This window comes from Oryzias melastigma, linkage group LG13 (genome assembly GCF_002922805.2).
Source record: "Oryzias melastigma strain HK-1 linkage group LG13, ASM292280v2, whole genome shotgun sequence".
NCBI classification, from domain to species: domain Eukaryota; kingdom Metazoa; phylum Chordata; class Actinopteri; order Beloniformes; family Adrianichthyidae; genus Oryzias; species Oryzias melastigma.
In genome coordinates, this window is record NC_050524.1 from 31,549,608 (window position 1) to 31,577,102 (window position 27,495).

Below are 27,495 nucleotides of genomic sequence, written 5' to 3' on the forward strand. Positions count from 1 at the left end.
GCGTTTTTATGTAGCAGCGGTGAAGATTCATGCTAGAGAGACACAGAGCTATCATAATCAGACAGGAGGGATCAGGGGCGGGGCTACTCAGATGATCTCCAAAAGCCACACCCCCTCAGAGGAGATTTTGGAAACTGAGGGTTCAGACCAAAATGAAAAATGTCTTTTTAAGACATTTAGGTTGTGGGGTTTAGGTTTAAAACTTCATAATCATAATTTAAACACTATTTGGAACTTTTTATGTAAGATAAAGAAAAAATTGTCATAGAGGGCTTTAAAACCCACTCCAATCAAAATTCTGTTTTTGGTGCATTTTTCTTATGATGGAGGACATGTATAAAAGTATTTATAATTAAAACTGCTTCTGAGTATTTTTTTTTGTTTAAATCGTGATGGATAAGGACCAGGTAATAAAAGGCTGTTTGAAAATGCTCCAATATTGCTCACCATTTTTTTTTTTTTTTTGCGTCAGTAATGTTAGCTTTGGGGGGTTATACGATTGCGCAGGAGTGCAGAAACATGCAGGACAGGGGGACGGGACTTGGTGACCTTCAGAGGTGAATTTCTAACAAGGTACTGCCAATGTGGAGAAAATATGTCTTTTTAAATGATAAATCTTTTTCATTTTGGCTAAAAACGACATAATTAAAAGACCACAGTAAGCGATTTTACAATGAATTGAAATATAGTTAGAGTGAAAGTAAAAACATGACTGGAAGTTTTGTTGTCATAGCGTCAAGTTTAGTTAAGTCTCTTAGGATTTCTACTGTAATTATTTAGTCTTTAGATGTGTTAAAAAAAAGTAACTTCATCTGCAATCTTAAACAGGATGACTTTTGGTCAAAGATTAGGGATGAATCTTTTTTACATCTGATTTTGCTTTAATGCACTGATCTTTTTTTTTTATACAAAAAGAAGGCAGTAACAAGAAAACTACATAAATTGGTGCCATCTTGGGTATTAGTAACACTGTTAAACCTTAAATGACAGCCTCAAGGCACTGAAGAACCAAGGCTGTCCTTTCAAGAACAGATACCAGGGAGTTAATTATCAGAAAACAAAGAGGGTCAGTCAGAGACAGCGACAGGGCTCTGACTCGAACAGAGAGGTGCTGTTCATCCTTCCATTCTTCTCCTCCATCAGCCTGTCCGCTTTGCCCCTGGTGAGGTGGCTCTTCTCACCACAAAACCCACCATCACTCCTCCCAGATGAGGCTCATATCAAGGCAATGAAACCCGATCTGAGGCTGCTAATGGAGCCAGTGAAGTACTGCTGGTTTAAAAATCCATCTGTGATCAATATTCCTGGCTCCCCTGTCTTCTCCCAGATCTTCACATTTAGACATGCATACATGTGGGAAATTTAGAAGGATCGTGTGTATTTTTGGGCGACAGTGATGTTGCCTAAACGGACTAGAAAATACAGAAAATAGACCAAACAATGTGTTTAAGTGGTGGCAAAGAAGAGAAAATACTTGGAATCCAACATACTGTTCATTAATGATTCTTTATTATTGTGTTTTTGCTTTTGTCAAAAGTAAAGGAGAATCTGTTATTACTTTTTTCTGTTGTCATGGGAAATGATGCCTTAGAGACCCAAACTTTCTCTCATCTTTATTTTTCATTGGCAGAACAAATACTTCTTTTAGTTTCTTTTTCTGATTGCTGTTGATGAGAAAAAAGGAAAAACAAATCTAAAAAATTGGATCCGACTTTGAGAAAAACCAGTGTGTTTGCAGTGTGTTATATATATATATATATATATATATATATATATATATATTCTTAAGCGGGGGTCCTCAAACTATGGCCCGCGGGCCAGATCCGGCTTTCCTCCACATTTAGCCCGGCCCCCAAACACTATCAGAGACGCATGTATATATTTTTTTCTCAATTTGGTCGTTTGAGACCCACATAGAACGTGACTTTTTCTTCCACCCTTCTGCAGTCTGAACTATGATGGGAGATGACAGACTATTCATTGGTTTAAGTTTTAATTTAATTAATTTTTAAAGGAATTATTTTAAATTATTTATTGTGTGTGGCTTTCTGGAAAACCATAAATTTTTACGTTTAGGCGGTGATAATTACATTGTTTTCTGTTAGCCTACAAACCGACCCCAATGCCGCATCAGAGAAGAAAACAGTTATGTGAAAAACAGTATGTATATAAAACAGTATATATATATATATTGTTTTTCTTTTAAACATACAGAATTGAAACAATTAACCGTGACCCAAAAATCCAGATTTGAACCTTGAATGTGGGGAAATAAGTGAATCATTTCATCCTTTCATTATATATGCCCGAAGCTGCACTTTTGCACTCTGAACTGGTACCGCAGTAGGAAAAAAAACTAGACGTGGCAGGTTTTATTGATCAGTATGAGGTGAACAGGAAATACTCTGAAGTGTTTATGAGGATGAGTTACAAGTTATGAGGAAGGCTGGGTCTGCATGTGGTCAAGTCTGGATTCTCGGGTCAGAAAAAAAACAAACGTTTTGGGGGGAAAACATTAGTGGATGACAGAGTTTAAAGCTTTTCAGTCAACACACTGGAGTTATGGCGAATATCTCCTGTCGTTCTTCTATATTTGGAATGTTTTTTTTTTGTTTTTACATTTTTTGGGGTGTTTTAGTGTGATGTTAATTTGATTGAGGTATTATACGATGGAGAGACCGACAAATTGAATTTCCTTCAAAACTCCCACATCTTTTCAGGACTTTCTCATCCCTTCTTTCATTTTTTTGTCTGTCTGAGGGTGGGTGGGGTCGGCCTAAGGAGGAGGAGGGGGGGGCACTTTACGATTGAATTGTGAATCAACTGACAAGTCGGCTCCACAGAGCCCACCTCTAGTCGCTGACGTCACGCACTGGCCACGCCCATAAGCAAAGACACGGAGGAGTGAGTGAGTGTGTAAAGAAAGAACAAGGAAAAGGAGAGTGTGTGTACAGCCGAAAAGGAGAGATATAAGTTGTCAGAGTTAGTTTTTTGGGGGGGGGAAATCAAGGTAGAGAGTTTAACCGGAAAAAAGTGAATATTTTTTCGCTTGTTTTGAGTTTTTGGAGCTGTTAGTGTAAAGGAAAAAAAAGAGGAACGCGGCGGGCTTTTATCTAAATATTTATTTTTGTATTTTTGAGCTACGTTGATCTGATGGTCATGACGGCAGCGGTCGATATGAAACCGACGATAACAATCATAAAGGCTGAGAAGATGGACGGTGAGTACTACTGTAATGGCTTGACAGATAGCAGGAGGCGAGCATCACCCGCGTTCACGTCGTTGTTGACACAGTCACGCCGTCAATTGTCGGCAATTAACTGTGCGGTGAAGGACATGACGTCCTGATCACGTCTGTGTGCCAGTAAGGTGATGGTTGCTCAATATCGGACAACACGCACGGAAAAAAGAATGCTGAATATGCCGGAGGCTTTCCAGCTCATAGTAATGATGATGTGTGAGAAAACTTTGTTTTTTCTCTCACATTTCAGTCACACTTTTTTTTTTCTTTTTTTTTTCCAAGTTTTCCTTGCACTTCTAGTAATCTCCCAGCATGCTTTACCTCCTCCTCATCTGGTGGGTGAAAACAGACTTTTTCAGAGGCTGAGGTGATGAATCTGCACTGCTGAGGCTTGCCTTTCCAACTCATGCTGCTCAGAACACTACTTCACTTCAGGGCAAGGGCAGTGATAGAGCTCTAAAGCTTTTGCATGGTTTCACTTCTCATTTCAGCAATGGCACAACATTTGCATTTTGTAGCTTTTTATTTTTTTTTAACATCTCCTAGGCTTTTGCAGCTCAGGTGGCTTTGAGCCTTTTAGCAGCGCTGACACATCATAGAAATCTGATACTAATTGCTCGCCTTGACCCACTGAGGGGCCGTGACTCACCACATTCACCACATTCTACCTGCCGCCAATAGCTGCGGATTACAACTTCATATCTTTGGAACGCCTGTAAATCTGCTGACGGCTACTGCAAAGTTGCCAAAGTGCTCCTCTGTCATGCCCAAAACATTTGACACTCACTTAGGTGCACTTGGCATCAAGGGAGGAGTAGTTCACAACCTCTCACAATCTAGTCGTCAGGTCTCTTTCACAGTTTTCCAACGTTTAGAGCAGGGGTCTCAAACTGGCGGTCCCCAAACCCTGCCTTAATATGAAAGTTCATGAAAATATCTTCCGCCTGCCCACACTTCTTTGATGACAGCTTTATATTTCCTTTGTGATTTTTCAACTTGCTTTATTTTTAAAACTTTGCATTTGCTTTTGTCGTTAGATCTGGTCATCAGAAAAGTCCTTAGTAACAGTTGCTAGCGTCGTTAGCTTCTGTCGTTTCACAGGACACGCAGAAGATATTGCTTAGTAGTACATAGACGTGAGCAAATGTTCAATAAACTTGTTCAGCCTCAACCAGATTCTGTTTTCAGTGGCCCCAAGGTAAATTGAGTTTGAGAACCCTGGTTTACAGCTTTTTCCAATCTTAACCGTTTTAAGACTTGACAACCTTGCAGATATGTGAAGGACTGTACCCTTCTCTGACAAAAGCCAAAGAACACAAGTTGATTTGCTACTATGCAGCTGTATGTCTGCTGGAACTCTCCCAGCAGACGTGGCTGCTCTGCTTTTCATGGCACCGTGGGAAGTACAGCTGTCACTTTTTTTCCCCCCACTCTTTCTTTCTGGAACACCTGCATCTAAATAGCCTACTGTACTTCCATGCATACCCCGCTAACAGGCTTAAATGCTTCCAGCCCACCTTACTGTACTGTTTGTTTTTCTTTTGGGACAGAAGTGCAGCCAGTGTCAGCTTACTCAGGGCCTGTCCTCACTCTGCAGATGAAGTCATTCCTTTTAAAGCGCTCACACACCGCCAGGGTCGAAGGTGCAACCAAACAGAGGTTCTAATGTTCGGCTATTTCTCTGTTACAGTAGGCGATTACTGGCACAGCCGTTAATTCATGGTAACCCTGACCTTCATGGCTTGTTAGCGAATGCATCACATAGCCATAACAAAAGCCAGTTCTTCAGCTTTACAGTGAGCTGAAACATTGAGGCCTCTTTCAAGAGTGTCTTACCAAACAATCGCAGCAAACTTTCATGCAGTTGCAGAGTTAATCCTCAGGAGACAAGGTGTGTCGATCATTTACAAGTCTGTTTTTTTTATGACTGTGTTGTCCCAATTTCACTTTACGTTTGTTTTGTCAGGCTTGAAAGTCGGGGTTCAGTGCCTGGCAGGAATGTTTGTGAGCATGCCCTGCTGGGTGGCATGCATGGAAGCAAAAGAAGCTGCTTCAGGGGAGGCTGACTTTTATCTGATCAAAACACTGCCGTTTTCTGTAACTGCTAGATTCTGGGTTTCTGCAAAGAGGCCTTAAATAGCATCCACTTCCACACAAGCCATATCACACAAATCACTTTTAGACAAACTTGGGGTCCCATAGTCCACATGTGTGATTAAATCCGGCCCGCCAGATGACTTTATATATTTGTTAATAACGGTTATGTTATCTTGTGCTGGTAACATTATTGCAACGCATTCTCATTCCCACGTCGTCACATATTAATATTTGGTTAGGAACCCCTCCCCTCCCCAACCTCCGAGCTGCAAACCGGTACTAGTCTAGTAATGGAACGTGGACCACACTGGTATGCTAACCCTAACCTCTACCCGGTACCGCCCAGTCGGTACCAGACATGGATCAGTATGGGTTCCAGATGTGAACCAGGCTAGGATTAGGGTACCGGTACCAGCCGCGTAGGTTTGGTCCCCGTTAAATAGTTAAGTTTTAAAAATTTCTGTGTTTTCAATAAATGTTTATCCTGTTCAGGCTGCGACCTAAAGTGTGATTCGGATTTTGGCCCCCTGTGCGATTGAGTTTGCCATATTCCGAGGTTCCAGAATGAAGTATCAGCAGTTGCATAACCTTCAGTTATAGTCTTTTTGTGTCGGCAGCACTCTGGTAGCACAGTGTAATATATGCTGATGTTTGAGAGTGCATGACTGGCTGGCAGCTGTACAAACACTGTTGGGGATCCGGGTTTCACTTGATGTGTTCTGTCACTAAATCCAGGCCAAATGGATCAGACATGTCAGCTTTTCATCAAAAGTTAGTCGCGCCAAACCAAAGCCAGTGTGGTTAGCAAAACCGAAACAACCATTGGACAATGTAGTTAGGTCCATTACATTACTGTAATGGTGTTCAGTCGTTTGGGCCTGCAGGGCGAACAATGTATTAGCTTCTTCAATAGACCTCACTCTATTGACTTGACTAGATGGACATCAATCAATCACTGGTCTGTGACACTCAACAATAACCTTGTTTCTTTTATATTTTTTCAATGCAGTACAGATCGTCTCAAGTAGGCTTTTCCTGTTAATGCCGTTTCCTTTGTTGGTACTGTTCTGGACCATCATCTGTGAGTAAATCTATAACGTGAGATGGGTCTTATCAATCTTTTCCTAGTAACTACGCACTCATTTTTTTTTTTTTTTTTTGTATAAAACTGAGTCATAAAATAAGGTGTGCCAGCACCACATACAATAGCTTGCTTAATAATAAACATCTGTTGAGAGAGAAGCTCAGGTGAATACAATGACAGTGAAATAGTCAGGAAAGTGGCAATCACAATGCAGCATCTGGTTTTAGCAATTGCTCCTCTACAGTTATTAGCACTCAGATTAACACGCCTAGATATTTTACTCTGGGGGAAATAGAACACTGAGATATATATATTTTTTGTTAACAGACAATGTTTTAGTCGGTCACCCACCCTCTAGCAGAATTCACAATAAATCTCCACTCCCTGTTCCTGCTTTTTTTCCCCCTCTGTTTCCATGCCTTTTTTTTTGTTGGCCACATGGATACTTCTCACGCCTCCTTGATGTGGTATTTAGTGAGTTTCTGGTGATTCCACGTTGTCCCATCATCAGTCAGCTTGTAATCCCTGAGTCATGCCACTAGACGCCTGCTGCACCACACACCACTGGCTATCCGAATGTGTGTCAGCTTACTGATTCCTGCTCTTAATAGTTAACCAACTGGCTCCACACTACCCTTAAGTGGTTCCTCAATTACTTTAGTGCTCTCACTTTTAAAATCTTTTTTTTTCTTGCTCTACTTATCTGTGATCTGCTCTTGTGCTATGACTTTACATTCAGGAGCAGCACTTCCTGTAAATGATATGAAAGCTAGGCTGCTTCAGAAACTCGCCTTATGTGAGATACATCGAGCCTCCTGGAAGATTTGTGTCAACGCTGATATCTAGCTGTCCAAATCGAGGCCATACAACGCACTCTGTTTGAGGGTTTGCTCCAGATCTGTTTTTTCCCTGTCTTGTTGTACACCACCTGTTTTTGAGTCAGTATGCGATGCGTGCTGGTTTTGTAATCAGATGAATAAATGGGGCAGAGCTGCTGACTAAATGTGGATCAAACCAACAGTATCAGGGCTGCATTGAATGAACCTTGTTTTATTCCACAAAAAGGACTTATCTTTAAATCAGTGTTTTTTCTTTTTAACATCTCCACATCTGCAAAAAAAATATTTCATAAGCATTTCTTGCAGATTGAGCAACTGCTTATGAGTATATCTTTAAAAAGTTTTCTTGTACTGGATTGTATTAGTTAAAAGTTTTTAGAATCAGTCAAAGGGTAAAGTCAGTTCTGGTTTTAAATGTACTATTGTAAATGTGATCAGGCTGTTTTGCCTAAAAAGACAAACAAATACACCAAAAACAATAAAGAATGGTCTGTTTATTTGGCCTGTGCAAAGTAACCGTCTTCTAGGATAGATACAACTACTCAAGACAATTTGGGTTGGGCCTTGAGGATTTCATTATATAAGAGCCTTTTTTGGGGAAAAAAAATGTATTATGTTTAATATTAAATCTTTACTACTAAAAAATGCACCCTTTATGTGTAGCAATATCAGTACTGTACACAAAGACTCCTTACTTGAGATGTACTCCCCTGTAGTGTGTGATTGCTTCATGTGGCAACAAGGTACTGGGTAAACCATGAGTCACAGAGTGGAATTTTACAAGATATGGTCATTATGTTCATCATGGCCAGTCACATTGTCTAAAGAAGCTGCATGCTATCCCCTGAAGTCCAGTCATCCTTTGATGATATGAGTCACAACTTGTCTGCTCTTGATAGTGTGTGTTTTGAAGAGAAGTACACATATCAAATTAGGATAATGGAACAGAGATGTGGTCAGGTATTGGACCTCTTTTTTCCTCCAATTAGCGATGGAGGCGACACTAAGCCTAAAATAGAAATCCAATTCATCATCCAGAGCTGAAACCATTTTGCCACTTAGACCGCGAGTCATTTTTGGTCACATTAGAGGAAAACAAGAAAGCTGTGAGAAGCACATTAGTGATTGTAAAACAGAGGTGGAATGTGAGGCATGCAACATGAAAACACTGCGGTCTGCTGGGAATTTATTTATCAAGTATCCATCTGTGGAACATAGCTTGCCTTCAAACAAGCAACCATCTTTTGTGTATGTGTGATGTATAATTAGACCCAGCCATTACACGACTTACATGCATACACGTCAAACCAAAGGCTGGTTTGAAGGCATGAGTGTGAGTGAATGGGCTTCTCTATTTTGTCCCACACAGTTCACACTTGTATCAGCAACCTTGTTGTGGAATGTATCAGTTTGGACTGAAAATGTGGCAGGCACCATGTTTTGTGGAAAAAATGCAACGCGGAGAGTAAACTGTTTGTCAGATATGTCTTGTGTTTGGTTTAATGCCTAAACAGTTCCCCCAAAGCATCCCATGTCTGTTTATAACAGGGGATGGAGGCAATGGGTGGGGGCTGTTGGGGTTGGGGCCACAAGCACCACCTACACTCTTCAGCATTGTGCTTGCCTGTTACTTACCCTCTCTATCCCACTATTCTAAGTAGGGATGGGGAGACCATGGAAATCGCTCAAGTTGATTTTCAATACCTTCTTGTCCTCTCAAATTGACCTTTGAGTAAAAACTGTTTTTGTACATTGATGTTGCTCAATCTGGAATACTTGAAGCCTCCTTAAATGTCAAACATTTTTTTTTCCTTGCTCATAATCACGGAGCAGCCAACCTTGAAGGCTGTTAAACATTGACTAAGAAGCCACAGGCAACTTAATCCTTGTGCTATCTTATGGGGTCCTGATGACCCAAGACCCAAGACCCATTGACGCGTTACCCCTCCTATGACAAATGTGGACTAAGGTGGACAGTATTTCATGTGTCTGCCACGGACACAAGTGAAAATAAAAAATCATTGAAAAAAAAAAGTTCTTCTTTTGTCTTGTGGGGTCCAGATGACCCCACTCCCAATGTCAACATACCTAGAATAGCACAAGTTTTAAATGTTTATCTCTTCAATCTCAAGAGAAAAAAAAGAAAAAGCTTTTATTTTTTTTTAATTTTTTTTAAATATATTTTCAGCTTCTATTGCTGGCATAGACCATTACCAATACAATGTCTTATCAAATGCTGAGACTTTGGCACAGACACTGGAGTTAATGCACTTTCACATCATAAGCTAATATGATTTGAGAGACTGAGAGTGAGGAAGACAGAAAGGCAGCTATTGGGTATCAGACTGACTTCTTGTCTGCTTCAGTAGCCAATATGTCTGTGGTGCTGTTGGTCCTGGACATCTCTATTTTCACGGCTAGCGACAGATGTCAGCACTACTGGTCTTGTCCCATACTGCTGCCAAACACCACCACAGGCTCGTGTTTCAGGGCAGTCAGTAGACAGTGGTTAGGATCTTAGAATAAAAAGGAGTGTTTCAGCACTGTGCTGTGTAATAGTGGATATATATATATATATTTACTGAATTGCCTAAGCCCAACATTGTCCTTTTTTGCAGAATGGTTAGATTGAGGTCTTATAAAGCTTCATCATGTTGTCCATAATTGTGTGGCTGATTTTTGGCATTGAGATTGAAACCTAAATAGGGTTAGCACTCGTTAAGTGTTATCCTAAGTATGTAACCTTTTTGTTTTCAATGATTCTTGATTTTCACGGCAGACATGAAATCCTGTCCACCTTCGTACACATTTGTCATGGGGTGGATAACATGACGATGTAAGGTTAGGGTCATCTGGACCCCATAGGATAGCACAAGGGTTAAACCAGACTGCCAGTCTTCCTTTACTTGTTGCACTGTAGCACTCAGTAGCCACTTTATCACCCAGTGATGCTGAATAGAGCCCCCTTTATGCCAGTGGGGTTTATGAACTTGCCTTCCCTGAACAGGGGTCCAGATATAGATCTCCATCAAAGGCCGTCTCAGCTACCACTGTGAGCTCTTGTCTGATGTGGGTAGACTGGCCTGTCTTTAACAGCCCAGCTTAGGGCTGCCACAGACCTCCCGTCTTTTTTTCCCAGCTGCTTGCCAGGATAATGTTGATGTATACCTCAGTGAATGTACGGTTAGTCATAAATGCCTTAGTGATTTCTATTAAATGACCCTCGCCTGAACCCACACCTCACTTCACTTCCTACAGGATGTTGCAATCAAGCCACAAAAATTGGTCACTTTTACATTTGAAACCCGCGCTAAAGCTGAAGATTGGCTTTAGGGGTGAAAAATGATAATTTGTTTATGTTTAGGTATATTCTTTTGTTAATAACTGATTAGATTTTGTCATAGTTTGGTCAAAGTCTACTTGTATTTTCCACAACACACCCGTTTGTTAACTCTGCAAAACTATTTATAGCTTGTTCATGATAGAAAGCATATTGTTCCCTATTTGTTCGGTCTGGTTGCCTGTTCTGCTTGTATCATTGCATCATTCTGAGTGGAGGCAGCAGTCCAGGCTTTATGAATGAACTGAGCCTCCGCCAGAGGCTGGGAGATGGCACTGATCCCATTGTGATGTCACTCCAGAGACGAAAAGAAGAGAGGGAGCTTTATGACCCCCCCTCCCCATTCATTTGTCTGCTTCTGGCTCACAATCTTTGTGCCCAGCCCTGGTTGCTTCGTCCTGTGATGGGCTCATATTTCAAGTTTGTGACTCACCAACCTTCTTCAGCCGCCCCTCACCCATTGAGGATGCTCCCTTGCTATCTTCACCGGCAGTGTCCTGCCTTGCCCAGCTGTGGCTGTTTCAGATCAATGGACATTTTCTCCAGCTACCAGACTCAAGATTTCCCACCTGCACTCTTGCATGGTTAATGTTTTATGTTTTTATATGTGCAATTATATTTGTAAGGTGTCAAGTGTGCCCTGAAGACAAAAAGGTGTGATTAGGACAGTAGAGAAATGATTCAAACATTGTCAGTGGAGGGAGATGTAGTACTTGTCTGTTTGCTATAGAAACCCAGAGTGGCTACTAGGGGTGTGCCAAAAATATTGATATTGCGATATATATCGTGACATTTAGTCTTATGATTGATTCTCGATCGGTCCTCACCAAGTATCAATATTTTATTTCGATTTGAAGAGGCTGTAAAACTTCACTTTTGTCATCCTTTGGTGAGACGTTCCTTTGGAGGTAGATAGGGGGCGCATGTTGCAAGATGGACTGTCACGGGCACCAATGAGCCTGGCAGCTACTTAATTTATTTAATTTTTATTCTGATGTTTACAGCAATTTTGCAATAAGTAGTAGCACTGCTGTTCATGTTTAATATTGTTAACTCTGAATTTTACAGATAATTAAAATTCAATTGGTGTCAAATACATAGTATTACTGATTTCAGCAATATTGTGCAAAAATGTGTATTATTTGTTGCACAAAATAAGACACAAGTTGTTTTTTGTGATTGTGTTCAAGCTAAAAAAAAAAATTGTTAAATCTTTTTTTTCTTAAAAATATGTGTTAATCTATATATTGTGAGTTATTACCGATGGTTTTTACCAATTATCACAGTATTGTGAAGTGGTCTATCATGTCATGTATCGTGTATTGCGTATCATATCATGAGGTACCCAGTGATTCCCAGCCCTTGTGGCAACTTAACACCTTTCACCTCAGATGCAGACTAAACAGAGATCTAACTTAATCAGTGATTCTAAGAATAGACTGACATTTAATTCTTTCTGTATTATTGGGAGAAGTTTACATCTTGTAGTATCCTGAAAGTCCTGTCTGTGTCTCGCTGGTGAAATGTGAATGCCATAATCTTGTCTGCAATTTACACTCTCCTGTATTTTGTGAGCTAAGTGGATGGGACTCTTTTTCCGGACAGACCCGCACCGTCTAATGTGGAAAGTGATGACTTGTTGATGCTTTAACTCTCGCTGCACACTGACCATTCAGCTTCTAATGGGACTCGCAGGCATTGAAATCGTATCAGGACTTCATCATTTACCAGAGATCCATGCTCACTTTCCTCCCACTAATGGATGCACATTGTACATTAGCGCTGCCACAGATAACTTTCATATAGATCATTCACCATGGAGACTGCTCTATTATCACTTTGCTTTTACGTTTAGGGCGTGCCTGTCTGTAATGTTGTGTCCACTGTTTTTAAGATTCAAGAATGACTTGCATGCATATTCATACAGCTAGCTATGGAGTCTTTTATAGGGGAACAATTTTGCTGTCACCTAACACTTTCAAAAATTTGCTTTGAATTGCTAAAATGTAATGGGGTAAAGAAAAAAAAACCCACTTCAAACCAATTTTTCACAATTTTCTGTTTAAAGTGCTTATTGTTAGTTCTCATGCTGTATGGTGTTGAGTGTCTTTGATGGAGGATTTAGTGCTCAAGTGGGTTCAAGTCTGTGTGGGCAACTTACATGCTGGGGCTGGGCTGATGAAAGCTGTGGTGAGGGAGGGGGGTAAACGCTTCGAAAGTGCAGACAAACTCCACTCCATCCAGCTTAAATAAACTGCCACTTTTTGCCCTTTTCCTTTACATCAAAGTGCCGGCAGACTGAGCCCCAGTTTTGTCTCAGCTTGCACACTGTTGGTGAACTGCCAGTATATACTTAAAAGAAAAGTGCAATCAGTAGATGGCTAAGTTGTCTTTAGGTTAAAATAAAGATTACTGTTCAGTTTGGGTTCTTCTTTTAGTGTATTCCAAGTTTATGTGCGTGCATGTTTACCTTCTGTCATTGCTTTGCTAAGATTGGTGTATAGAAGAGCGATGTTACTACAGGCCTAATTCAATTGCATAGAGAAGCAAAGCTCTTTTGTACGTTGTCTGTAACATGTCTGTCTGCAGTGAGGCTTCTTTCTTCTGAGATGCACAAATAAAACGAACTGAGACCAAGTTCCTTAGCCAGACAGACTACTAGGGCGAAGCTGGGACAGCTGCTGTGCATTCCAGACAAGGTCATGACATTAGTGAGTGGTAAAAGCGACCATGGGCTGAATTCTGTCTCAGTGTACTACTCTGATAAAAACTCCAGCTTCTTGAGATGCCAGGACATGTGAGTTGAGTGAGCTGAGCCAGAAAACAAAGCTCTCAATTAACCGGTAGATCTTCGTTCCAATATTCACCTATAGTCATGAGCTCTGGGTCATGACTGAAATAACAAGATTCTGACTACAAGCGGCTGAAATACGTTTCCTCCGGAGGGTTGCTGGGCACTCCCTTAGAGATAGGGTGAGAAGCTCAGTCACCCGGAGAGACCTTGGAGTAGAGCTGCTTCTCCTCCGCATCGAGAGGAGCCAGTTGAGGTCACTCGGGCATCTGATCCGGATGCCTCCTGGATGCCTTCCTGGAGAGGTGTTCCGGGCAAGTCCCACTGGGTGGAGGCCCCGGGGAAGACCAAGGACACGCTGGAGAGACTATGCTTCTCAGCTGGCCTGGAAACGCCTCGGGGTCCCCCCAGAAAAGCTGGAGGAAGTGGTCAGGGAGAGGGAAGTCTGGGCATCTTTGCTTAGACTGCTGCCCCTGGGACCCGGTCATTGGATGAGCGGAAGAAGATAGATGGATGGACATGTGAGTTGTGGGGATGGTGGGACTTCAGGTTGTGGGTCCTTTCTAGCTGCCTATCCACAGGCCTTGTTTGGAATTTACAGAACTATCCAGACAAACCTAAAGATACTTTTAATAGTTTCAAACTCAAAGCCCTTACAAACCCTTGTGTGTTATACTCAAAGACATCCTGTCATGACACAAGTATGAAACAAGTGTCAAATGATCCTAACTTTACAGAGCTTCCTTTCATTTCTTCTGAAGTATTTATGTGGAGTTTGTTTATTAGTTATCCATTCTGATGTCCATTGCTTGAGGGTCTTTCCCCCCTCTCCCTCTATTGTCTCACCTCCTTTGCCCTCTTATCCCACACATTTGCAGTCTGTTCGATCTAATTAGATGAGTGCGAGTCATCAGGCAGTGTTTAAAGCCATCAAAGGGAGCTCTGTTCCCCACTGGGTGCCCACTGGCAATGAGCAGAGAACAGTAACCCCAGTGTGTGATTGAAACCCTTGAGACAGGCCCACCCCCCCTAACTCTTTAAGCCACCCGCCAGCAGCCAATGCGACATCATCACCCCCATTCCTTGACCCTTGACCTGTCAGCATGTTTGACCCAATGCTTGGTCTTGTGACAGTGGGATCACTGTGTTGGGGTAGCATAGTAGGAGAGATAGCAGGGGTCACAGTTTCACCGATGGGCAGTAGGCCTCAATCCCCCACCCGGGATGTACATCTAGCTGAGACAAAAGTTCTGTAAATACACCTGCATGTCAGATGGGGGGGATCTGCTGAATGATCCTTGTAGTGTCAAATGCTGAAACTCTTTTCAAAATGTGCGCTGTATACACATTTAAATGACAACTTCTTCAAGTATGTGAATTATCTGCAGTTGGGTTTGCACATTATTTTCAGTTGAAGTGTGTTTTTGCATCCTTTGTTTTTAAATGGATCTAATCCAAAGCTGTGGGCTGGCCCTTTTGAAATGGATTGCATTTGATACGGAGAGGGTTTCTGTCTAGACGAACTGTAATTGTTGTTCCGCGTCGTCAATCACGGAATATCTAACCTTGTTGATTTTTGTGTGTGTGTTGCAGCTGGTTTGTTTACATGGGTGCACTGGTGTGAATGTCTATTTGAATTACGTTCACAAGCCCCTCTGTTTCACATCCTCTCAGTTAAGTTTCCCTTCTGTCGGGTTCATTGGCATGAAATACATTCCAGTTTTCTCTTGGCTACATTTCTCTGTTAAGTTAGCAAATCAATTATTTGTCTTAGACAAAAAAATAATTTGTTGATAATGCTCAAAAATGAATTTAACAATTGCAATTTGTGTTTTACAGATCCAGAGTGCGGTGACGTTCCCTTGCTGACTCCAGGAAGTAAAGAGATGATGTCTCAGGCTCTGAAGGCCACATTCAGCGGCTTCACAAAGGAACAACAGCAACTGGGTATTCCCAAAGGTAAAACTGTTAGCTGCATGTGTTCTCATTAGTCCCTGTTAACATTTCCATTGAGGAAATCAAACGTCATTGATTTGGGGGGTGCTCCTGAAAGACAATCTCAGTGGGTCACATGGCAGGTGAGCACACGCTTTCACATCGCAGCAGAATCAGAGCAGTTTGCAAAGAAAAATCTAGGATGCAATCACTTTAGTGACTTCCAGCCTTGACTCACAAGCAGACTTGTAATTGTGTCACAATAGTGATTCACCTCCGCCTTTCCTTACATATTTTGGCATGCAAAAACTTAATCACACTTTCAACAATGTCAGTAATCTTGATATTAAAACGTTCAGCTTGTTCAGGTCTTTTTTTTTTTAGCTAATGTTGAGTTTAGCTAATATTTTAACAATATGCTAGCAGTTTTGGCAAAATTAAACATTTTTCCTTTTTTTTTTGTTTGTTTTTTTGCCTTATTTGGCATGTAACAAATATTCTAGCAACCAATTGGCTTTTGCATTTTTTTCTTATCAAGCTATCAGTTTTAGCATCTTCAGCAACCACATACAGCTTACAGTAATCACACTAGCATTATCGCAGGTAAATCTATATATGTAGTATTTTGATTGGACGCATACTTTTTCAAAACACAACATTTATGCATCAACTTGCAATTGTGCAATAGTTTAACTGAGTGTTTCAGTTTTGCTCGTCTTCACTTCTGCTCTCTAGTGATATTTGAGGTGACATTTTTGCAAATTCAGTTATATAGGGTTCAAAACCAGAAGAGTTACATGCAGCATATTCTTTGTAAACCAGATGTGTTTGAGCTGTATTATTTAGTAGAGATATAATAAGGAAAAAAAACTCTTTTCAGATCCCAGACAGTGGACAGAAAACCACGTGGCTGCGTGGCTAGCATGGACAGTGAATGAGTTCAGCCTGAAGAATGTGGACTTTGAGAAATTTGTCATGAATGGAGCCAGCCTGTGTGCAATGGGGAAGGAGCGCTTCTTGGACTTAGCTCCTGACTTTGTGGGCGACATCCTTTGGGAACATTTAGAAATGCTTCAAAAAGGTAAAATAACTACATTGAAATTCACATATTAGCTGAGATTTCTTTTATGATATAATAACAAAAATAGACCCTCTCAATGCAAAATCTAATTACTGTTCATTTAAATGAAGGACCCTGATGGTATTCACTTTAGTAACAGGATCCTAACAGGAAAACACAGTTTGGCCATTAGGTCATTAATTTTTGATAACTCTGATGCAGTTACATGATACAAAAAAAAAAATCAATAATGAGGTCACTGACGCTCACTCTCTTATCCATTTTTCATGAAGAGGATACAAAGCATTACCCCATCAATGGACTGACCTCCAACTTCCAGGAATCCCGTTATACCTCAGACTGTTTTTTCAGTAAGTACTCATTACATTTCTCGTCTGTCACACTTTCTAGCAGCCGCTGGTGAGCGGTTGTAGATTGTTTGCATCATCTAGTTTTTATTTTTTACATTATCAGAAAGTTCAGTGCAAAGAACAAAAAATATTTAAGTTATTCCTTTTCCTATTCCTTTTTTGTTTGTTTGTTTTTTTCTATACTAATATCGGTTTATGTATCTCCAGGCTATGGTGTTGAGCATGCTCAGTGTGTCCCTCCTTCTGAATACTCAGAGCCCGGCTTCATCACAGAGTCCTACCAGACCCTGCATCCCATCAGCTCAGAGGAGCTGCTCACCCTCAAGTATGAAAGCGAATACCCCGCTGTCATCCTGCGCGACACGGCCCTGAACTCCATGCCCGGGGACTACTTCTCTGTCAAGCAGGAGATGATCTCCCCTGACAACATGTCTGTGGGACGCCTCAGCAGAGGTGAGGGGGCGCATGAACCGCACGATTAAGACTATAACTGAAATTTAAAGACGATAGCGTCCTACCTACTTCGGCCTCTCTAATGAATGTGTGAGCCTTCGCATGCATGCAGTTGTGTAACTGCACGTACGATGTTTTAAGGTGTCTGTGGGTGTTTTCTTCGCATGATTTTGCTGAAGCGACCAGAATCTTGTCGTGCCACATCAGTGTGCATGTATTAGAGGAGAAGAAAAGCAGGCACTCTGGTTGGTTTGTGGTTCAAACAAACCCGCCTCACACACTTTAGACTGAGTTGGGGAAAAAAAAAAGCTCTATTGTTTTTGTCAGACTGATACACAAACCAAAGCCGCAATTCGTTCTTCTCTTACCGCCTGTCCTTATGTAAAGCAGTTCAAGCGCTGTAACCTTAAAGACATTTTTTTTTCTTGTTGATGTTGGCCTCCTTTCTTCGGCTCAGCCTCTACATTCTGGGTAAGGAGATGGAGGTGTCATCTTCAGTCAGCAAGCATGGGGTTTTCTCACGAAACTGTTTGCTTTTTTTTTTTTTTTTTGAAACTCGCAAGCTTGTTTTCTCTCCCAGTGATAGTTTAAAGTGGAATTAGCAGCATGGTTTACATTTATAGCCATAAAGCCGGGGTCTATTTTCTCACAAATCTTCCAGCTGTAAAAATGAATAGCATGATCCATATACACCATTTAAGACCCCTTCTAGGTCTCAAAGCATTTTGCCTGTAAGACTCGAAGCCTATCAATGCAACATGCATGCCAGGCTTCTAAGTGTTGTGCTGATGACGTGGGAGCGGTCTTTGTAGCACCACCGACTGTCCACATGTGGCTTCAATTTCAGTAGCATCAGTGTAAGAAGGCACTGCATTATCTGTCATTTGTTAACGACTTACCATTCAAACTCTGCTTTTCCTTGCACAGGCCAAAAATAGCAAGATCATTCGTGTGATTGTCTTTTGTTTTGGAAAAAAAAAATCCAAACTGTTGTTTTGAAAAGGAAATGAGGTGTGAAGCGGATTGACACATCTCGGAGCTCAAGCTGAAAAAGAGCATGTTGTCAGCTGATTCAAGTGTGCTCTGGTGTCAAATGTTAAATGAAAATAGTGTTTTTTTTAAACATGTTCTTGTGGCATTTTTCATGGCACATTTAAAGAAAATTAAGCTTAGAATTGCATTCTTGATTATGTATTCAAATCTTGAATCAGAAGGAGACGAGAAGCTTATAGCTGTGATGTAGAAGCAACAATCAGACCACAAGTGTCCTGCTCCGCTCCATTCCGGTGAATCCGCTAGCGCAGGGGTCTGCAACTGGAACCTCCAGATCCACATGTGGCTCTTTCATCTCTCCATTGTGTCTCCTTTGCCAAACGCAAAATAAGGCAGGGAGACCGCTGACCCCGCCATGTCGACTGTCACCCTGCTAATGGCTGCCTAAACAAAACTACCTAAAGAAAACAAATAAACAAAGTCTGCAAACTAAGACTACTAAGGTCCAGCCCCAAACTAAAATATCAAAATCCAGTAGTGTAAGACTGCTGAATACAAAGAGGGGAAAGAGAACAAAAAGAGAAAATGAGTCCAGATGGCTCTTTTACTGTTAGGTTGCCGACCCGTGATCTAAACACATAGACGATGGGAAATGGGGGCAGGGTTGCTCCTTGCCCACAGCCCAGCCCTCAACATAGATGGGATATTTTAATAAACTCTTGCCACTCTGCAGAAACTATGTCCTAGAAAACAACATTTTTTTTCTTTTTTTAATTTTGGCTAAAAACGTCATAATCATAATTTAAAGACTACTGGGAAAACTCTTACAATAGAATGAAGACTTTAAATAAAATTCCTGAAACTAATTAAATTTCTGCTTTTAATTGCTCTAGTACCTCCCAAAAGGCAGATATGTTGGGAAATTGATCGGCAAACTTCTTCCCCAATAACCACTCGTCTTCGCCCCTTTTTCTTTTCTTCTTCAACCAGGTAAGCTCGGAGGTCAAGACTCCTTTGAGAGCATCGATAGCTTCGAAAGCTGCGACCGACTGACCCAGTCGTGGAGCAGCCAGTCCTCATTCAACAGCCTTCAGCGGGTACCGTCCTACGACAGCTTCGACTCGGAAGACTACTCCACCGCTCTGCATGGCCACAAACCCAAGGGCACCTTCAAAGACTACGTGAGGGAGCGCTCAGACCTGAGCAAGGATAAACCCGTCATCCCAGCAGCAGCACTGGCAGGATACACAGGTACTGTTACACATCAAGAGGTCGCACTTGATTCAGAAGAATTTTCGACCTCGGTTAGTGTTTCAACATGTTTTACATTCTCAAGGCCGAGCACAACATCGTGAAGGGTGTCTCGGAATAAATTCCATTTGTGTCTGTAATTACAGTTTCCTCGCTAGTCTCAATCAGTAGTAAAACAACCAGTTTAAACCCATTAACTCTCATTGTTTGTGCATTATATAAAATTTTCATCACTTCAGTACACAGCTGTTATGCATTTGTTGATGCTCTGCAAAAGCCCCAGATGTGGGAGGACTGCAATGCGCCCTTTTTTAGTGAGGGAAAAAAAGGCCTCTCTCTACCTAGAGCCCTGAAAGTTTGCACATCACAGGAAACAAAATAGATTCTGTTCTTACCTTCTTTTTCTCACTCTATCTACAGCTCTCATATACCTGTTTTTTATCTGCAGCCCGCATCTCAACCCATTTTTTTTGCGCGGCTCATCCCTAGCAACGAAGGGGTGAAACACACACATCATGCCTGCTTCTGCACCAGAGCAAAGTTATCTCTTCATCTCACGAGGCATCTTCACACTTAACACATTTTCAAAAAGCAGCTTGTATCTGTTCTTCTAGTTCACAAAGATGTGGAGATATTTGCAGACTCAGAAGCAAATGTGCTATTGGTTTTTTCAGCGTGAAAGTTGCTGTTCTTGCTACTTTTAACTGGTTACATGGATTTATATTTGAACTGTGAGTCACAAGTACAGCTTCTATTGTTTATGCAGTCATTATTATTCTGAAAGATAATGTCTGGCCAAAATAAAGGCTTTTTTCCCTACAATAGCCCCTGAACAGCTTTAGTACAAGAATCCAAGTTGGGGAGAGCCCTTTTTTGGAGTTATTTTCATGTTCAAATAAAAGTCACAAGTCCATATAATACTTAGCATTAACCCTTTCACACCTGAGGTGTCGCCGGTGACGCTTAAACACAAAATCTTTAACATAATGTAACATAATGCTGCTTTTCTACTTCAGAATCTGCTGGAATTATCGCCTTAACTGTTGAAAGGTTACAGTAAAAGAACACAAACACTGGAGCTCTGGTGGTAAAGGGTTAAAAATGGGAACGTCTAACCTTTCTTTTTCTTTTTTTGTCATAATCAACAATGGACTTATCCGACTGATTTTAAAGTCCCACTCCTACTATATTTTTTTCTACTGTAAAACCGTTCACAGTGATACTTTAACTATAATTATGCAGTTTTTAGCGAAAAATTGCCAGACATTTGCCTTAGCCAAAAGAGGAAGTTAGCTTCACTTCCAATCAGCCCTTTGTTTACACTCTTGCTGTGTCCAAATTCCCTTTACTACACTATATAGTGCATTCGCCACTTTGTCGTGCTGTTGGAATCTACAATTCCAAAATGCAGTGTCTAGAAATTTTCCAAAGGTTTTTGCGAAAAAAAAACAAAACAGTGTGAGATTAGCTAGCTAACTAGATTAGCTGACCTATACTGCATTTCATTGCATTTGAGCAATTTGTTTATTTTATTAACTTGGACTTGTCAGATTTAATTTAAAGTGAAACTTTTACTTATTTTTCTATTGTAAATCCATTCACAGGGATCTTTTAACTATAATTATGGAGTTTTTAGCCAATAATTGCCAGACATTAGCCTTAGCCTAAAAAGGAAGATAGCCTCCCCTTCCATCAGCTCTTTGTTTACACTCTTGCTATGTTCAAATTCTTTCAATACTCGCTACTTTGTGCGCTATATCGTGCATTAAAAATTTTGTAGTGCTGTTCGAATCTACAATTCCAAAATCCAATGCCCTGGAAATTTCCCAGAAAACCAGGGTGATATTTGCTAGCTTACTAGATTAGCTAACATAGACCACAATGCATTGTGTTTTAACAATTTTTGCAGAAAAAAAATGTCTTGAAATGCAATTTTTTTAAAACTATTCACATTGTCATCATTATAACACAGTGGATTCATAAACAGACGTCGTAAAATGTTTGTATCGATTCAATTTTCACTTTGTGAAATTGTTGAGGTATTACTTGCCGTAAAAAAAAAAAAAAAAAAAAAAAATGTAGAGAGAGTGCTGCCTAAATTGTTTTTAAAATCCAGGGCACTTTATAGGAATTCGGACAAAGCCTCTCTCCCGCTGGCTCATAGCACCTCACAAGCTCAAGCTAGCATTAGCATAGCAAAAAAAAAAAAAAAAGTAGTTAGCAAGCTGCCTGACTTGCTTTCAAAATTCAGGGCACTTATGGACCTGCACTATATAGTTTTTCAGTAGTTAAAGATTAGGTTGGGAATTTGGACATAGCTTCTCTCCCGCTGGCTTAGAGCAACTCACAAGCTCAAGCTAGCATTAGCATAGCCAAAAGAGAAAAAAAAAATATGGGAGCAATCCAGCCGTACAGTTTTGGGCCTGATGCAAGCTCAGTTGAGTAAAATTAAGACGTTAATGGATCTATTTGTCTCCAGATGGAGACTTCAGAATTGAAGCAGAGAAGGGAGACAGTTGCTCCGTTGCTGCGTCACAAACCCCGAACTTTTTCAAACCAGCTGGTTTTCATCTGCTACTGATCCATCATGATTTGAATAAATACATACTCAAAAACACACTTTTTAATCATAAATTATTTTATTTATGTTTTCTATCATGAGAAAAATGCCACAAGATCATGTTAAAAAAAAAAAAAAAGACAAATTTCATCAGAGTGGGTCTTTAATGGGCCCAAAGTCAGTATACACGAGTTAATTGGTTATATTTGCGAATGTTAGTTCAAAAGCCTCTTGCAGAACAATGAGTCATTCATTTTTAATGATGTTGGAAAATGCCATAATATAGATATAATCAAATAATGAAGAGTAAAATGCAATCTCGAACTCCCTTTGAAGCATTAGAGCCGGAGTTACTCCCCCCACCACCCTGTTTTACCAAACCATTAGACTAAAATGGAAGAATAGAATCATGCCAATATTTTCTGAACAGCTATTCTGAGGGAAGCGTGTTTTTTTCCCTTTTTTTAGGCATGTATAAGACCAAATAAAAGTTTGCGAAGGATTACAAAAAAAAGTGAATAAGATGAACTTAAAATGACTTTAAAGTTGACAGGCAGGCTAATCTGCATGGCCTCTTGTTCCAGTCAGGTGAAACTTTTAGTGCAGACATGGATAGACAAGTCTGCAGTTAGATAGGAGTAGTCATCTTTGTGGTGATTCATTTTGCAGCACATCCTACCTAACTTCAGAAAGCCTGATGAACGTTCAGTCTCTACATGTTGCTTTTCTCTTCAATCTCCCTGCCTGAGATATGGAGAAACGCCAGCATCAGTCCATTACTGACCTTGCAGTTAATAGCAGAACAATAATAAAGTTCTGTTGAAATAGGTTGTTTCAGGCCCCACCTTTTTTTTTTCCTTTTTTTAAACCGTGGCTGCACATTTCAAAACTTCAAGAATTCCTGCTGAACGCTGCTGTGTGTGCAAGCTGCCGCCCTTTTTGCTGCACACTGTGCTTCTGCAAAGAGTCCCATTGTGCGTCAAAAAATGGAAATGTATTTTGGGAAACTTGAGTGTGTGTGCAAAAGGGTCGCTGGCGTGAGAGCGCAGGGGGCTGGTGTCATCCTTAATGTGGGCCGGGTGCCACAGAGGCAGACTTTTGGAATGCGAGCCGCACTTTTCTGTGTGAAAGAGACGCAGTGTTGCACAGGCGCCCATTTTTCCAAACTCCGAGGGGCTCTTGTTGCGCGCCACCTTAAAAAAAAAAGGCTCTTCTGAAGTGCCATTTCAGTGCTTCAGCCCACGTGTCTGTTTCCAAGGAAAGCTTTTGTGTGCATTGTGCAGAGGTACCTTTGGTTTTCTAAAAGAGGTGACTTTTGCTCAGCTCCAGTTTCTGCTGAGGCGGCGTGTTGCACCGGCAGGTATGAATTTTGAACGCAGGAGCCTCAAAAAGTGGAATGGGTTCTTGTGTATGCAGAGAAAAACCACACGATTAAAGTGCAGCGCCGCGAATCTAGCTCAGAGACAGAACCGGCCCTTTTTTAGAGCCGCTTTGTTCTGCTTTCTGTGAACTGTTTAAAAAAGCATCAGCAACTAATTATCAGTGTTTTGATTCCTTCAAAAACGTGTTTCATTGTAACACAAGAAAGGACGTGAAAGCTGTTGTTCTCACACAATTCCCATAGATTTGCTGCTGAAGCCCCAAAGGCTGCAACACTTTTTTTTTTTTTTTTTTATAAACGGTGATTTCATCAGTATGGAACTCATACAGACACAGGCTCTAGATTCACATACAGTACAGAGCAACTGGCAGACGTGGAATATGAATGAAGCTGTTGTATTTAGCAGGACATTTGGTTCCAATTCTGTTTTTCTCTCTGACCCAGATTAGAAGGTTTACTTTGTTTCTATTCAGTGAATAATTGGCATGAATATTTAGCAGTTTCACGTGCAAAAGAAGACTCCCTCAGACCTCAATTTCAGTCCAGCACAACATGAACCGAGAATGAAAGGATTTGTGATCATTTCAGTATTATGAATAATTGTTTATTTATATTGAATCCTTTCAGTAAGAAAACTGACTGAAAACATACTTGGCCTTAAAATTCCTTTAATTCATTGTGTTGGAATTTTGTTATGCAAATGTGCATTTTTGAGTCCTTTGGGCTCAAGTTAGCATCAAGTATGACTGATAATTATTTGTAATTTAGAAACTGGATGCTTTGAAGCATTAGTTTGACTTCCCCTTTATTAGTTAAAGTGATATATTTTCCTTTAATCATCACAAAGACAAATAATTGATCTTCCTCTCAGTGGAAGCAGCTCAAATGAACGCCTCTTCTTCTTCTTTCTCCGTCTGCTCTGCAGGTAGCGGCCCCATCCAGCTGTGGCAGTTTCTTCTGGAGCTCCTGACCGACAAGTCCTGCCAGTCTTTCATCAGCTGGACAGGCGACGGCTGGGAGTTCAAGCTCTCTGATCCAGATGAGGTGAGAGGTCGCGACCCTTATGGTCACCAGCACACAAGATGGGAGGTCCTAAGTAGTTAGCCATATGAGGAAAAGGGAGACAGTTGCAGGTTTAATCAGCCTCTTGTAATGTCTCAAAAAATCATTCTAGTAGATTATCTTAGTATATTTCATTTGCAGACTAATTTCTAATAAATAAATAAATAAATAAATAAATGTTGGCCTGTCTCGGTTCATTCAGGTTGCCCGGAGGTGGGGGAAGAGAAAAAACAAGCCCAAGATGAATTATGAGAAACTGAGCCGTGGTCTGCGTTACTACTACGACAAGAACATCATCCACAAGACGTCCGGGAAGCGCTACGTCTACCGCTTTGTCTGTGACTTGAAAAGCTTGTTGGGCTACACCCCCGAGGAGCTGCACGCCATGTTGGACGTAAAGCCTGACACGGACGAGTGAAAGCAGACATGGGAGGAAGCAAAAGAATGAAAGAAGTGAGGACAACAGTTTAGGAGCCACATGGACTGAGGCTTTTAAAAATAGTCTTAACTGTTTGATTTAAAGCATTTTGGGAGGGGGGACCCAAATGTTTTTTAATGACCAACTGTGGTCTTTTCAGCTTTGAGCTCCTGTTTCTCAGACCATATTTTAAAGGAAGGCAGGAGCCAAACAAAAAGCCTGTATTCGTTCCCAGGTGTGAGCGAATGTGTCCTTTTTTTTTTTTTATTTTTATATATGAATATATACATCCTGGTATTATTTAGTAGATGAAGCTTTATCCGGTAGACTGCTGGTTTTCTTCTGTTTTGGTTCTAAAAGTGGGGGAGCAGCGAGGAACAACCACAAGATGAGGGGAGGAGCTGACTCGAATGATGCTGAGGTAAACGGAACGAGAGCGAAAACTTCCCTTTCGCACCCAAAAAGTCAAGTCGGAAGCGAGGAAGGCGTTGTACCGTATTCAAAGACACGATTTCTGTCAGGAAAGGAGAAAAAAATTGATATATCAAAATGTTGTTTATAATTTGATGTTGTGCCAGTATTAAACTGCTAGAAAGGACCAAGGTAAACCAGCCGGGCCAATTAAATTATTGAGAGATTTTTCTTTTTTTTTATTTGCCTGTGAAGATTCAAGTTTCTTATCTCAAGGACCATTAACTGAAATGTGCTGATGTATTATCAGACAACACTATAAACACTGGCCCTGAGCTTTGTGCCGTGTAAAGCCTTGGTGGAGGTGACTCATTTCCATAGTGTCAGAGAGACGACTGAAAGTAACCGTTGCTTTAGAAACTCTCAGCTTTATGTATATGTTTGCCATTTTTGTCAAAAGACACCTTGTGACTGAAACTTTTTTGAAGCATTTTTTTGCATTTACCACCAGTATTAGCAAAATGTAGACAATCTATGTGGGGGAATTCAGGAAGAACTGTTTGATGTGCGGATTAAAGGAATAACTTCTCGGGTCATTGTTCATGTTAGGGTTGCGTTGGATGTGTCCCTGTAGTCTGTTCTGCAAAAAAACAAAAAAAAAACAAAAAAAGAAAAAGGCATTGTTTAGCTAAGGAAGAGATTTTTTTTTTTTTTACTTTTTAAAAAGCCCTAAGAATGTCAAATGTTCGTCCGTCTATTTTGTCTGTTACACAGCTCTGGGAGTGCAGCTCCAGTGCAGTGAGGAGGTACATTGAAAGTAGGGCTGGGTTGATAAAATCGATGAATAGATTTAAGCTTAACAGATCAATAATCAATTCATAAAAATAGACATCGATTTAGCACATAAAGCTAGAGTCTGTTAGCTTGATGCTAACGTTTAATGGAATTTCCCATAGGATGGGTAATGCTAACGCTTGGTCGATGTAAACCTACATCTTTATAAACTCACAGACATGAATTTTCCAAACTCTTTTAAGGAAATATTTTTTAAAGTAACCATTTGTGATCAAAAACAGTTCTTTTTTTTCAATTTTTTTCTTCTTCTGGATTAAGGTGTAATGCTATAGGGTTATTGCCACCTAGTGGCCAAACTGAAACGCCCTCTAGAAGAAGCAAAACAATGTTTACTATTAACATTTTTGTTAGAACTTCTCCTTTTGAGAAACCATGTAACACTGTATGCCATTAACAATCTTATCATTTCACGAATAAATTTTACAGTATGTGAACTGTATTTGATTAGTTTAAATATATTCAGAAAACATAGTAGATTATTAATGTAATTCTAAACCAATGTGTCTAAATTTGTAAACCGTGTAAACTCAAAATTGAATCCAATTGAATAAGAACAAAAAAAATCAGATTGAATCTTTTCTGGAATTTATTATCGATACCCAGCCCTAATCGTAAGGACAAGGCGATAGGAAAATGTACAGAATGTGAAGCTTTTTTTTTTTATTGGGGAAGATGAAGGTGCCAGAAAGGAATCTGCGGATAACGCGGGAGATCATAGAAAGAAAGCAATAGACAGAGAATGAAGCAAGTTCGATTACTTGAGACATGTTGGCCTGATGGCAGAGCGTTTGACTTCAAACTGTATGCTTAGTTATGAAAAACCCACTGTGGCTTTTCCCCTCACATGCCTAACAATTCACTGGTTGCATTCATACGAGCGGGCAGCAGTTTCCTCCCCACAGTGGGAACAGTGGCTCTACACTGGGAAATGCCAAAGTTGAATATTATCTTAGAATACAATGTTATTGTTTACAGTGACTGAATGTTACTATATGGATGAAAATAGCTTTTGAGATGTCTATTTGTACAGATTGTATTTCATAATGCTTTATTGAGACCCAGATTACACAAATAAGCAACAGACAAAGCAGGAATAATAACCAAAACCCATGTGAGGTCTTTGGTGCATCCACAGCGTTAGAGGACAGGGACCAAACATTTCTCATGTATGTGGAAAGTGTTATCTTTTCTTTTTTTTCTCTTTTCTTTGGAGATTTTAGGACAGAGTTTCTGTGAGTTTTTTGTTTCAGACTGAACAGACCGGTAACAATCTTTATCAATTTTCATTATAAGTGACTTTTAAACTCATGACCTTATCAACAAATTGGATCTCAAGGTAGTTGAACGTCAGCT

General features: G+C 40.5%; 1 protein-coding gene across 5 annotated transcripts in view; it reads left to right on the forward strand.

The window, feature by feature from the left end:
- The window catches only part of ets1 (v-ets avian erythroblastosis virus E26 oncogene homolog 1), a 44,155-nt gene extending 18,217 nt beyond the window's left edge, over positions 1-25,938 (forward strand). For 2 of the 5 annotated variants that reach the window (XM_036214853.1, XM_024277852.2), the window contains exons 4-10: positions 15,232-15,351; positions 16,208-16,408; positions 16,681-16,758; positions 16,966-17,211; positions 19,195-19,455; positions 24,322-24,440; positions 24,661-25,938. In XM_036214853.1, the coding sequence (XP_036070746.1) occupies positions 15,232-15,351; positions 16,208-16,408; positions 16,681-16,758; positions 16,966-17,211; positions 19,195-19,455; positions 24,322-24,440; positions 24,661-24,876 (1,241 nt within the window). In that variant the 3' untranslated portion in view covers positions 24,877-25,938. Of the gene's footprint in view, positions 1-2,268; positions 3,458-15,231; positions 15,352-16,207; positions 16,409-16,680; positions 16,759-16,965; positions 17,212-19,194; positions 19,456-24,321; positions 24,441-24,660 lie in introns of those variants that run through there. The other 3 variants (XM_036214855.1, XM_036214856.1, XM_036214854.1) reach the window with 3 other exon arrangements.
- The last annotated feature ends 1,557 nt before the right edge of the window (positions 25,939-27,495 follow it).